This window comes from Amblyomma americanum, chromosome 9 (assembly GCF_052857255.1).
Source record: "Amblyomma americanum isolate KBUSLIRL-KWMA chromosome 9, ASM5285725v1, whole genome shotgun sequence".
Taxonomy (NCBI): domain Eukaryota; kingdom Metazoa; phylum Arthropoda; class Arachnida; order Ixodida; family Ixodidae; genus Amblyomma; species Amblyomma americanum.
The window spans coordinates 99313371-99328257 of NC_135505.1; the positions used below are offsets into that span (position 1 = coordinate 99313371).

The 14887-nt window shown below is 45.4% G+C and overlaps 1 protein-coding gene across 1 annotated transcript in view; it reads right to left on the minus strand.

The window, feature by feature from the left end:
• Positions 1–878, minus strand: part of LOC144105219 (chymotrypsin-2-like) — a 28720-nt gene extending 27842 nt beyond the window's left edge. Inside the window, exon 1 of the mRNA XM_077638364.1 lies at positions 646–878. Coding sequence (XP_077494490.1) covers positions 646–762 — 117 coding nt within the window. The 5' untranslated portion in view covers positions 763–878. The remainder of the gene's footprint in view (positions 1–645) is intronic.
• Positions 879–14887: the final 14009 nt, after the last annotated feature.

Sequence of the window (14887 nt, forward strand, 5' to 3'; positions counted from 1 at the left end):
TTACCAGATGTGAAGATATCCCTGCAGCTGGTTTTCTAGAGTTTCATCTATTATACGACCTAAAACTTTCTTGTCCATTAATTTGAAGTTTTTTCTGAATATCACAGGGTTAAAGCCGAAGGAAAATTATGTGCAAATCCGATCCACTGAGAAAAGTTTCCTTCCACGCACTAGAGGAAATTACGGTAAACAAACACTTACTTCTTTATATTCGATATTATTAAGCGGTAGGAATCTAACCGATGTCTAACATTCGCGGATAAGAATTTTGAATATTAAAAAATTGCAAGGTACTGTCATGAAAATACAGAAGGTAATGGTGAATTCTTCCTATATTTATCAAAATTGATATGTTATAGGTTTTCTAGAGCTATCATCGAGCAGTCAAGACTACCTTAGATGAACACTTGGGAACGCTTCTGCCAATCGCAACCACATTAACAGTAAACTATTGCAAGCGTATTGGCGAGATATCTGCAGATACATTGATAGTTATAGTGAAATCTCACAATATATGAAAAAACTGCCTTTATAAACTCCTTCCCGTTGAAAACTGCGTTTCTCCAGAATTACTGGGTATGCTTTGCAAAAAATAACTGCGTTCGCCTGGCTGTAAAAAAAAATGTATTTAGATAGAGGACCCACCAGTACAAGGAGTAGAAGCAATCCGAAAAAGATCCCAGTGGCGAATCTTAGCCCCGAAGCAACTCCGAGTTGTGGTAGGGACTCGCTTGGAGAAAGAACAGAGTCATGCATGGCCATTACAAGATCACTTTTTCTTCGCGAGTGTCAAAGGTACTTTGGCGAGACAACTACCACGGACAACTTTTATCGCGGCTGTCGCAGAGAGAAGCCAACGACTTAATACCGTCGTTGTACACTAGGAACTGCGACAGAAGAGAAACCACGGTCGTCAATGGGAAAGTGAAACTGATTCTCTAAGAGACATGTCATTAAAAATCGGAGGCCTGATTTTGAAAGGTGCGCTGCACGATAGCGTCACCCTTTTATTTCTAGCTTAATTTAAGAGCTTGTAAACTAAAGCCCAGCTGAAAAAAGAAAGTAGGCCGCAGCTTTAAGCGCAAGTCATTTGTCGCTCGAACAATAGTGTACTCGTCACAGAGTATCGTGCAGTTGGCGCGCTGTACAACATTTAAAGCACCACTTTTTTTTACTTCGTACTTCTCTCCTTTGTACACGATGTCTTATTGTGAAGAACTTCTCATTGAATGAGCGCATATCGGGCGACCTTCAAAATCTATGTAAGTAGGTGCACGAGTGGTCCAGAGCACGCGTGCACCGTATATGGTTGGTTTTATTGTACACCCATAATATACCAGCTTCCAAAAATAAAATGACTTGAATAGAAGGAAACAAACACAAAAAGTAACCTGTATCACTTATACCAGTGGGATATCAGATGTAGTAAAAATTAAGAAGGATTGCGTTAGAAATTTGGCCAGCTAAGGAAGTATGTTGTTCCATGGCATCCGGTAAAATCAGATGCGTTAGTAGAGCCAGGTAGCTGCTGAATGTAGAAAAAAATAGCGTATGCTGTACGATATTCGGATGCAAGGGAGTTTAATGGCGGCGAAAAAGGTAGCGAAAGTTTAGTACTTTTTAGGCAATAGACATTAATGAGCGATTTTACGTCTATGTGCAAATGTCTGTATATCAAATTAAATGGTTTTACCCATGTATTGTGGGTGGAACAACTGGTTAAGATAAAACAAGCAGTATGGTTTCGAACTGTATTTAAACTGTTTATCAGATAGGCATGGTGTGAACTGTAAGTTACTGAAACATATCAATGTTTGGGATGCATGAAAGTTTTGTGGGCTATGGTATAAGGGGATCAAGGTACATCGTAATAAATTCGAATGACTTCTCCGTGTCACATGAAATTTAGGGACGTGGTCTTCGTCGTTTGCAGAGGGGGAAATACACTGGAAAGTTGAGCTGGTTGGCGCATTCTTCAAAAATTTGCGGAAAGAGGGCGCAAGGAAGAGAGACATTAATTTAAGGGGACACTTAGTCTCTGCTTTAAAGACATGACGTGATAGCGTTAATGAATTACTGCCCATATATCATTGTTTGGGATGCACGAAAGTTTTGTAGGCTATGGTATAAGGGGAGAGATCAAGGTAAATCGTAATAAATTCGAATGACTTCTCGGAGTCACATGAAATTTAGGGACGTGGTCTTGGTCGTTTGCAGAGGGGGCAATACGGTGGAAAGTTGAGCTGGTTGGTGATTCTCATCTTTACATTCATAGGTCCCTGGGAATTCTCACACCATTCCTTCCGCAGTGATGCAGCGGTTAAGTCATGCACCACTGCGAGGCGGGAATTTGGGTGAGTCAGTAAGTATTCATCATTTTTACTCATAGCGCAACAAGAACGGGAGGCGAGACGAAAGGCTAACTGCTGAACAATATTTCTATTACACTGGGCTCTAACTTGTGTAGCAATTTTGATCTATTTAACCCCTCCGTCTTAGTGTCCCTCATTGCCCTTTGCGTGTGTAGGGCCAGGGTTCTTTCTTGGCACATTAGACATGCGTCTTGCACCAAAGATGTGAAAAAAACAGCGCTTGTTTGTGTTAGTCTTTCGTCTCGTGTCCCGTTCTCGTTGCGCTGTGAGCAAACAAAAATGTTGTACCACTGCCCTGCGATTGCAGTCGCTGCCACCGGTGGCGCTTGTGCGAACGAAGTTGCTCTTTCTCAGCAATCTGTCGCGATCAGTTAATAATTTAACTCCCACTAGTCGCGCTGGCAGGCGAGGGCGCTGAGAGGAAGAAGAGGCGTCGCAGCACACCTTAAGCTAAGTCTCCCTCCCCCTGTCCTCTAGAGAACGCTGGAAATGTCTATAAAATCTGTTCGCGCGCGTCCCGCTTCGCCATGGCCGCGGGGGGGGGGGGGGGGGGGGGGTGAGGAGGTCCTGGCCCCTGCGCAGGAATGCGCTTACAGCTCACAAACGTGGCAGTCTGGGCATGTAGGTGATTCATGATGGAAATGTACAGCATAAAGACGAGGGCACAAGGAAGACACATGGAACACAGAAACCCAGGCGCATGGAAGGCGCTTAGAGCCGCACGCACCATATGGAATGTTCGGCAGAGTTAATTTAAAAATAAAAATTGGTTTTGGGAGAAAGGAAAAGGCGCAGTATCTGTCTAATATATCGTTAGACACCTGAACCGCGCCGTAAAGGATAGAGGAAGTGAAAGAAGAAAGGAAGAAAGAGGTGCCGTAGTGGAGGGCTCTGGTTTAATTTCGACCACCTGGGAATCTTTAATGTGCACTCAGATCGCACAGCACACGGGCGCGTTAGCGTTTTGCCTCCATAAAAGCGCGGACGCCGCGGTTGGGTTCGACGGAGGACTCTTTTACTTTTCTTTTTCCCGCGCGCGGGCTGGAAACGCCTCGCGCTCGCTATAGCGGCCTTGAAACTTTTGTTTCTTCAATTTTCTTCTTTTTTAATAGGGTGGCTTCTATCATAGTCTTCCACTTATTTCTTTTCTTTCCTCTATGTTTCGTTAATTTGAGTTTTCTTATTCCGTTTTAACTTTGCCTTACTTTTCGTATTCGCTGTCTCTGTTTTCCGCCTTGCATTGGCTTGAGGCAAATCGAACTATCAGAACTGCAACAAGCCTGAATTACACACACCGCGCAGATCAGGATCCCAGTCAGGGCTCCCGCCGTAGCAGGAAAAAGGAAATTTCGTGGCAAGTTATCCTTTTTCTCAGCTCATAGCACCGATATGGCCATTCAGAAGCAGAATTTCGCGTCTAAATCGACTTTTCAGTTGCACTAACACTGCAACGTTCCATAACGCTGTTCAGCTTCTCATGTGTTCATTTTGCACCTTGTGAGCTATAGGACGGTCCTTTTGGCTGGTAGCAGGGTGGCGGCAGCCGCTTAAATCAGAAGGCATGCATAGGCGGTACTCAGGCTCTGTGCGGTAAAATATACAGACCTGAATGCAGCATTCACTCTCGCACCGGGACCGGCTGGCGCGTACTCGCTGACCCCAGCTAACCCAGGCATCAGGTGACATCTTCCGCCGAGCAGCCTAAACGCAACGAAAATCCCTTGCGCCATGCGTAACAAGCGATCTTTGCAACCTCTAGTAGCGTTTTGAAGCTCTCGGATGTGTTGCAAACCTCTCGGGTGATCTGTCCATGTCATCCTCCTGGAGGTACCAGAAGTCATCTGGGCACCACTCCGTTGTCTCCACCACTCTATTGTGGAGCGCTGTGTGCGTTGTGCGCGGCGTAAATCGAGAGCTGTGCCGCTGCACAATGCAAGGTCTGCATCGTTTGCCAACAGGTGTCGAAAACGCCGACCTGTGTCGAATACGGATTGATGCGGAGGCATAGAACTAAGTACGAAGCAGGCACCAAAGCACGGGTAAGTACTGTGTTAGTAACGGTCGACCTAACTGCGTGGTCATTGCAATATGTTTAGAATACAGTGACCACGTTGCGGGAACCAGCAGATATGCATGAAGCATTCGGGACGGGGTGAATAAACGTCTCTTTTGATGAGGTTGAGCTCATCAAAAGAGACGTTTATTCACCCCGTCCCGAATGCACCCCCATGAAGCCCCTCATTTCTGCCGCAAGGCTAGGCCTATTTTATGCAGAAATAAAGACGTATAAAAAAAACGTCTCTTTTTTGGAATTGGAAGCGTGTTTCCTTGTTCGGGGCCGCTCTGCTGCTCTCCTGCCTGCTGAGTTTGCTTGCGCCGCAGCGAGGCCCCACTGATTGATCGAAATGGGGTGATTGCTGGGTGAGGCCTTCTCATCACGTGAAGCTCGACCCACGGCGTGACCCGATACAGTACCGCAGTTAAAAGTGTGCGAATGCCTGACTGCGGCTTAGGCTCTGCGCGAAGCTCGAACCGATGGTGCTTGATGGCCTGTAAGCAGAGTAGTAACAAAAACATCGACCCAGTCAAGCCCTGTGCCAACGCTGCTTCGCGATCACGCAAAAAGGACTAGGTCAGCCCGAAACTACAGCGTTGGATTTCTGTCTTCACTCGTTGTCGGCATCGATCAGTGTGGTCATGCTGATATACTGTGGTCCATTGCATGCAGTATGACCAAAAAAATCCGATGAATTTGGTCGAGTGGGGCAATCCGCCGTTTTGATCTTTGGAACCAGGTCGCATTTGCAGCTCGAGTGCTCAAGTGCTGTTTCAGGTAACGCTTCGCCAGTGTTCACCAAATTTTCGTATACCCAGAAAGAGAGTGGCGTGAAAAAAGCCATACTAGACCTGCTATCTGTACACGTATTCCTGGATTACCCCGTAAACTGCAGTCCTGAAGTTGAAAAGTTCGTAGCAATGTTCGCTGAATTTTTCAACCCTGCATCATAGTTTCCCGGACTACAAACACATGATTTAAGAAAATCGCATGAGAAATTTTTCCCCTCACCGGAGGCTGTTTTCCCATTGACGCACAAGGGGTCTGCAAAGCCAGTCGCCAGTGGACACAATGGCCTCGCTGAAAGGCGCACGATGATAAATTCGAGCACTGAAAATTTTAATCAAATAAGGCGTCGTGCAGCGTTTACATAGGGCCCTTTAGCCGCTTCTTCCGTATGCGCCCTGTGCCGTGTCGGCTTGTATGACAGCCCGAAATTCCGCATTCAACTGATGGCACCACAGGACTTTCAGAATGAGGGCAATAAAATTTCTTTTGCGTTCAGGTTTGTATGATAAGTCACTGCAGAGAGGCTGCGCTCTCCTCACAGACCTTTTCGCTGAGAGTTTGTAAGCAGTGTACATTTCCCGTTCTCCTCAGCTCTCGAATAGCAGCGTGCCACTTTCCGCCATTACTGAAAGCTCACAACACAAACTTTGATGCACTTCATTGCATTTTCAAATACAGCACTAACTTCCGAGTGCTATAACCATCCGATATGATTAAAAAAAATTAAATAATCGATATATTCACCGAACGCAGAGTACACTACTGTCGATGCAACCAAATCCCCTCCACTACTCATTTAGACCTTTTTCCAAACAGCGCACGTTTTTCAGACATTAACACAAAACTGCTGCATAAAGTAATAAAAAAATCTCAAACAAATCTTTCAGATTGGCCGTGAGCAGCACTTCGAATTGAACACTCCAGTTCGTTGTTAATCACAATTCAAGCCTGCTTAAAGGTACAGTGAATTATTGACAATAGTATTGAATTATGCTTGCGCTTTAAACGAGCTCTGGCAAGTTTGTTTTCTCAGACGACGACGCGGATGTTACTAATCGTGATATGAATAAAAGAAAGCTTCAATACGTGTTTTAATCTCGAAGTAAAATCGGTTTTTGAGGAAAGGAAATGGCGCAGTATCTGTCTCCTATATCGGCCGACACCTGAACCACGCCGCAAGGGAACGGAAAAAGGAGTGAGTGAAAGAAGCGGCGCCGTAGTGGATGGCTCCGGAATAATTTCGATTGCCTGCGGATCTTTAACGTACACATATTGCACAGCACACGGTAGGCTTTGCGGTTCGCCTCCATCGAAAAGTGGCCGCCGCGGTCGGGTTCGAACCCGGGTACTGCGGATCAGTAGCCGAGCTCCCCAACCACTGAGCCACCGCGGCGAGTGTATAAAATAATAATAATAATAATAATAATAATAATAATAATAATAATAATAATAATAATAATAATAATAATAATAATAATAATAATAATAATAATAATAATAATTGGTTTTGGGGGAAAGGAAATGGCGCAGTATCTGTCTCATATATCGTTGGACACCTGAACCGCGCCGTAAGGGAAGGGATAAAGGAGGGAGTGAAAGAAGAAAGGAAGAAAAGGTGCCGTAGTGCAGGGCTCCGGAATAATTTCGACCCCCTGTGGATCTTTCACCTGCACTGACGTCGCACAGCACACGGGCTCCATAGCGTTTTGCCTCCTTAAAAACGCATCCGCCGTGGTCGGGTTCGAACCCGGGAACTCCCGATAAGTGTATAAAATAGTCATTTTGCGCTTTGAGAGAGAAAAAACGAGCGGGGACGGAAGAAGAGGAGGCAGAGTGTGGCGGTCACTAAAGGCGCTCCTAAAGAGATGCGCTGGGTGCCCCAGCCATTACCACTCGCACCACTGCCTCTGCAAGCACAGCACGCTGTTTCGAGATGTTTCACGAAACATGTCCCCACAACATGTCCACACAAGACGGCATGCTGCACGTCACCCATGATATATTCGAGCCGTTCGTTCGAGGCCATGCTGAAGCCGACTTGCCTTTCCATTTAACCAAAAATGCGAATGTCCGGACCCCGTAGAGTATCTGTTACGGGTCCAAGTGGACTTATTAATGGAAATATGGCGAAGAGTTTGGAGGATGCTTCACTCCCGCCACCGGTTGGCCCGGTATTGCATTACCTCCGGGATCGGCCTTGTCTTTAGCGCGTCTTTACTATCCTATCTTTCTATCCCATCTTTCAACTCTCCTACTATCTGCACGTGGTAGCGATTGTGGCTCGGCTTGAGCCAGTGAGCAGGCCTGTGCACTTTCCTTTTATTTCTTCCTGGCAGCAACAGACAGACCATTTAACCAAAGCCTCTGATCGCGTTGAACGTCATGCGATAATGACTGAACTCTCCGCGCTGATGATGGCTGCACGCACGTACGCCTGTAATCAGGCCTTTTTCACAGAACGAAGGTCTTTGCTTCACTTCAGCCCACTCATTTTTATTTATTTTTTTCCTTAGTTCATACCGTCAGCCTGAATTAAGACAGGAGTTGCAATATGTATACACAAAACATTATTCCACATTAGAAAAAAAGAAAAAGAAAAAATCAATGATACTATAGAATTCACTGGTGCTTGGAGAGCTAACATAGAGCATGCACAATACACAGTGGTTTACAAGGAAATAAATATATGCTTTTAATAAGTCTGCAACAGGAACAAATCATACTTTAAAAAGTAGATAACCAGCATTTGTCAGGGCATACCGGGCATTTATAATACCGTTAGCCATTAATTTATCAAAACACTTTCATACGGTGCTCGTTTTGTAAAGGCCACAATTTAGTTTAGCAGTTTGTTCCACTCGTTCCACTCGTGTATAGACTGAGCTAAAAAGCAATACTTGAAGCATTCGGTTGCGCACTTTAACGATTTGATGTGTTTTGAATGTTTTATTCTTGACTGAGATACAACATCAGGGGTAACGATGTGTTTCATATCTACCTGATAGTGACCATTCAGGATATGAAAAAGAAATCGGTCTACAGTATTTCATTCTTTAATTCAATCTAAGAATCTCGTTTTTTTTCTGAGTTCTGTAGCTGACTCTGTTTTAGTGTAGACAATATAGACAAATCTACAAACAAACACACTGTTGTCTATATTTTAGCAGTTCTTTTATGTCCTTTTGCTATCAGGTATTATGCTATTACTTGCGTACTTCAAAGCGGCATCACCGTCGTTTTATAGGCAAGAAGCTCTATATCTCCTGCCGCTGCAACTAGTTTCTTTCTGAATTTCGCTAGGTTAAAGGTCGCCTTGTTGGAAACATGGGCCACATGTGCAGACCAGTTCAAGTCATCAGTAGGGCAAATTTTTTCTTTTGTTTCTTTTCTTTTGTTCTTCTAAGTTATTTGTGTTGCTTTGTAACGAAAACACGAAGGCGTTCTTTTTGCGCGTTACCAGGTTACCAGGATGAAAACTGTTTTGTGCTTATTTATATTCATTTGCCATTTTTTGAACCACTAGTTACCTTTCTGCACACGGTCATTAAATCTGACCTGGTCATAGGAACAATGTGGTTCATCATAGAGTGCAGTATCATCTGTGTAATGTCGTATCGTTACTTCGGAGTGAAAGCCAGTATTTATATCACTGATATAAATAGTAAAGAAGGGTCGGTCTTATGATCGACCCCTGTTGAACATCAGATCGAGCATGTTAAGTAGTGCTAGATGAACCATTCAAAGAAACAAACTGTTTTCTTTTATGCAGATGAGCTTCAGTCCACTTGACAACTTGTTCATTCTGCAATGCCACCTTAAGCTTGAGTAATAACTTCGGATGAGATATCTGGTCAAATTACTTTCGAAAGCGATAGAGATAACACCTGCCGGCCCTAATTCATCAGTTGTCTGCCTAATATCATGTATAACTTCTGTAAGAATCGTAGCCTTTGAGCAACCGGCTCGAAAACCATGCTAGTGATGACCTAGAATACCATGTCCTCGACAAATTCTATCAGATGCTTGGGTAATACATGTTCAAGGTTTTGGAGCATGTGCTGATTAGGGAGACTCGTCTGTAATTTTCTCTTTTGTCTCGCACATGCCTGTGTATGGGTATACGACAGTGCATTTCCAATCATTCAGGACCTATCCAGTTTGAGGAAACTCGCTGAAAATGTCTGTTGCTTAATATGAGCACCATTATCCGTACATCTTCAAAAATGTGTTCGGAATATGGTCCTTACCAGCAGACTCTTCTTCATTTTGGTTGAAAAGCTAGTTACATATGCCTTGTTGTCTAAATACTGTCTTAGGTAAAGGTTGTGAGTAATTACATATTTCAATTTCTGGCGCTTCTCTATTATCCCAAGTGAATACACACTCGAAGTATTTGTGATAGGTACAAGCCATCTAAAAGATGTCAGGGATAGAGCATTTTCTAATAGCTTAAAACTGAAAGGTAGCTTTTTCTTTGAGACATGCTTCCAGAACTTTCCTTACCATTTACTGATAAATTCGAATAAGTATTCCGACATACACCTTTTTCGCTTTTATTATTTGTCTTTGAACAGCTTGGGATAGACTGGTAACAGTGTAAGTGTCGGGCCTGATATATAAAGATCATTTACTACATTTTCCGCATAGACGTTTCAAGCGACACTCCACTTGAACGATTCCGCGGGAAATCCATGGGTTATTTTGCGTGCTCATTTTCTGCGCATGAGGATGACCTAATTAGTGTACTTATGCAATATTTCTCCGAACCATCTACCAGGCTTTTCTGGCAGGTACTGAGTAAGAACCCACAAGATGACTGAACTGTTCGTAGTTTTCCTCTATTTAATCGAATACGCCAATGTCGTTTCCTTTAGCAAAATCAGTAAATAAAATTATTTTGGCGGGACGTGGATTAGAAGGTACAGTAATTAACCTAGCAATTACCATCGTGTGATGCGAGATTCCTTCAGAACTTCCGAAGAATAATTAATGCGGTCGAAAGGGTTGTTTTAGAAGAGTAAATTTAGGACAGATTCGCCTAAGCAAGTTTTTAGTGTGGGTGTGCTTACAACTTCAGCCAGCTTCAATGCGAATGCTCGGTCTATTAGCACTGCAGATATTCCTGCATCACGTGGACAGTGTGCGTAAATATTCTAGACCATATGCGGCCGGTTAAAGTCTCCACGAATAATATTCTTCGGATTAGAGGCGGAAAATATGGCATTTATGAATTCCGTATACCCCTCCGCTGTATCCCTCTAAAAAAGTCGGCACTCCGAAAGCGCCCGTCTTCTAACCTTTATCCTTAATATAACTCTCATCCCTTATCCCTACAATTTCCAAACATTCTTCACATAAACCGTACACTCGATGCCGACGATGTCATGCTATGGACTACCCATGGCAGTGATGGCTCTATAGAGGACACCCTCCAAGCAGCCGCCAATCTGACCCCAAATTATGCAGTTAGCGTCGGTCATTCTTATTCCGCAGAGAAGACCGGACTGCGCTGCATCCGTTTCAAGAACCGCGCCTCCTACGCTCTCCCATCTTCATTAAAATAGATGAAAGACTGGTACTAGAAGTCGGAGCCCTCCGTATTCAGGGTATGCATGTCCAGAGCGGTGGGAAGAACACCACTACCCTCCGGAGACTCAATCACGTATTGGGGGCGATCTCACACCTCATCCGACGGGTCTCGAGCCACCACTGAGGCATGAAGGGGGGCGACCTATGTCACCTTCTTCGCTCCATTGTGCTCAGCCGTGTGCTCTACTCCCCCCCCATATATCCAGCTTTCTCGCCGTGACATTGACGTCTTGGATGCCCTCATTCATAGGGGAAACAAGGTCGCCTTCCATTTTCCCATAAATATACCTACTGACCGACTCTTACAACTAGGCCTTCACAACACAATCGAGGACTTGTAGACGCACACCGCGAACCGCGATATCTACAACTCACACAACCGGCATTACTGCGTTCCCTTGAAATCTAGATACCTGTTAAGGATCCCACGTTACTCTCTATACGAAAATCCCTACACCAAGAACTGCTAATTTACGCCCAAGATATAGACATACCAGCCTCCAACATTTTCGTAACTTCTTCAAAAGACATAACTGCACCTGGCAAGTGTATCCAATTGACTGCGACACATATTTGCATAAGGTTTGGTGAGAATGGGTCCCCAATTGGCATAAAACAGCATTTCCAGTCCCTACAAGCAAAATATCAGTGCACAGAGTTTTACACTGATGTCTGAAAGAATCCTCAGTTTCATGTGCAGTGCACAGTTGTCAATTTTCTGAAACAACAACAATGAATAGACACAAGCATATTTACTGCGGAATGCCATGGTATTCTTTTGGCTGTTAGATTCTTCCTGGGAAACAAAGTCCCAAGCTCTGTTGTATACTGAGATTCCTTAAGTGTGTCTATAGCCCTGTCTTCTGGAAAACCCTGTAAAAACCTGTAATGAATTCCCTCTTGAAATGCTTTGTCTTTACACACATTGAACGTTAAAATTACAGAATGATGGGTATCACGTAACTGTGGAATAGATGCAAATGAAGAAGCTGATAGGCTTGCAACATCAGGTGCCGAACTGAGTAGGATGGATATAAAACAACTTATATACCAGGACCTCAGGCTATATATTAGGACAGCACTACGTAAAGAGTGGCAGCAGAATTGAAATGAACAAACGGACAACAAACGGCACACAATAAATCCACGGATTGGGAAGTATGCCACATAAAAACAAAATAGATTCAAAGAAGTTGCTCTCTAGAGACTGAGAATAGGACATACATACATCACACACTCTCATCTTTTACAGGATACTCCGGCACCACAATGCGCAAGATGTGGAGTCTATATCTCAGTTGTCCACTCATTAAACATATGCCCAGACTGGATATGCAAAGATGACCGCACTTTCCTGAACTTTACACACATAAAATACCATTGCGTCCTTAATTTTAGGTGACCACCGAATGCTCTCATAAGAAAGAGTTTTGAAATTTTTACTTGATGTAGGATTTTTAAGAGACATTTCATATTCAAAGTAACCTCAGCACGTCATCATTGCTGAGGAGAGTGCTGAGCTTACCCATATCTGCCAGACGCCTCGGCCCTCTTGCTCAAGCAAGGACTGTGGTTGAAGCCACCTGGCTTCATCGTTCATATAAATCCTGTTAGAAAGTTTTAGGCACTATACATCATTTTAAGCCATTATATCAGATATTTACGCACACTCTTCACACTCTATAATCATGCACATACTCAATACTCTTAGGCCCTATACACCTGGTTTTAATGCTATCATCTGTACATATTTTAGCCCGAGTCGACCAAAACCTCGTGTTTGGCGCTCTTTGGCCTAAGTTGCCCTTGTGACATAAAAACCTAGCATCATCATCATAATGCTAATTTAAGGGGCTCTCACGAAATACGCAACCCGAACACCGCGACCAGTGCCATAGAACTCGTGCTAAATCACTCCACCGATATTACGGCTCCGAACCGGATGCCGTATGGGCAGGCAACCTGTACGGGCGATGAAGCGGTCGCAGCCGTAGTGAACCACATTCTTTTTACCATTGGTGCACACACACTCCCCGGAGACAGTTCCCCCGTAGCTGCAGAGGAAGCCTACATTGCACTCGCTATTTTCAGCTGAAACGGCCGGCATGTTTTTTTTCAGATTCAAAAAATAAAATCCGAAATTTCGCACCAAGCCGAATCTGTATCCCTGCTTTTTGCATACTGCGCTCGCCTGGTGCACCCCAGCCCCGAAAAGTATAGCTGATTTCGGCGCTCGCGCACTCTGGCAATTCTGCAAACTAGACCGCCAACCTTTTAGCCCGAGGGTCCTTAACTCGGGCTCTGGAGCCCCCCCCCCACCCCCCCCCCACACACACACACCCGGGGTGTACGCAGCTGACGCACGCCTCTAAGGTCTCGCCTCAACTACAGCCTCCACGGCACAAATTCCACAGGGAACCCTTTGGCGCAAACTACACTCTTCCTTCTCCTCTGATCCTTTCTCACTTTCACCACCTTTTCCCCACTTCATCCTGTACTCTCTACCCCGGACTTCTCGCTTAAACTATCGGCAAACCTAAAGGATACCCACGAGGGCAATTTTGCATTAGACCTAAAATAATTGGTTTTTGGGGAAAGGAAATGGCGCAGTATCTTTCTCATATATCGTTGGACACGCTAACCACGACTTAAGGGAAGGGATAAAGGATTGAGTGAAAGAAGAAAGGAAGAAGGAGGTGCCGTAGTGGAGGGCTCCGGAATAATTTCGACCGCCTGGGTTGGTCGGCGAATGCCGACAGGTGCGGACGCGTGGCATATGAGCTCCGTGTTTTTCGGGTATTTTGACCCGCCTAAACCCTTTGGAATGCCTTCTTTTGGGGTGGAATCGACGCCGATAACGAAGAGGACCACGAGGACCCAAGATACGAGCTGGTGGGTCCGACATTTCGATTTTTATCGGTCCTTGAACTTCCCACGTGGTCGGCGCGACAGTAGGCCTAGCTAGGCCTAACACAAGTACGGGGCTCCGCGGCCTCCCCGGCTTCAACGAGAGGGGGGCGAAGACCGGAGAGAAGTCCCAGATGAACACCCCTAGCGACAGACAGCCCACAATGACAGGCTTAAATAGCTTTATACCAGAAATGCCAGAAAATATGGACGAAGACTTCCAAGACACGACCGAAGAGAACCCCGGGCGGCAGAGTCGGGGGTGGGGGGGGGCTCCGTGAGAGCGACGAGACCGACGCATAACAGCAGGGACCCAGTAGGACGAAACACGCAATTTTCCGAAAACAAGGATATGAAACTGGATTGGATAGTCGTAGGACCGAAGGTTCGGAGAAAGCAACAACAAAGAATGGAGATGCAAGGGACCCCGGGGAAGACGACCCCGGAGCCTCTCTCGGAAGGAATGCAAACTACAAGGGGAGCACCAGCTGTGCAGAAAGAAGCAGAGAAAGGAGGAGGCGAGAGGAGGAGACGGCCGCCGCTCCCGAAGGACGACTTAAAAGTAGTTCTCCGACCGAGAGGACTCACAGTCAAGGATTTACAAACACACCAAGTGGCAAAGGCAGCAGCGGAGGCTACCGGCACGAATGCAAGACAGGAGACTTCATCGTAAGACTACGAAATGGTTCTAACATAATAATCATCAGCAGTGGCGACGAGATAGTAGCCAGGAAGATCAGAAATATCACGCAGCTAAAATTTGGCGATAAAACCTACGCAGTCGACGCCCACGTGGCGGCACCGGAGGACACGGTGAAGGGAGTCATCCACGGGGTGGACCCAGGAACTAAACCGGATGAGCTCAAGGACAACCTCAGACTACGCAGGCAGGGGGTGAAGATCCTGGCAGCCAGGATGCTTGGAAGCTCGAGCATGGCCGTCATCACCTTCGAAGGCACCTTTCTACCTAAGCAAGTGATCTACCATGCAGGAGAGATGTGGTGCTACGCATACAAACCAACGAGACAAGTCTGCTTCAACTGCGGTCAGCAAGGACATCAGATGGACGTCTGTCCAAGCCCACAAACCAAGAAGACCTGTAGGCAGTGCGGATGCCAGAACCCGGCGGAGGCACACCAGTGTACACCCAAGTGCATGCTTTGCGGCGGAGAGC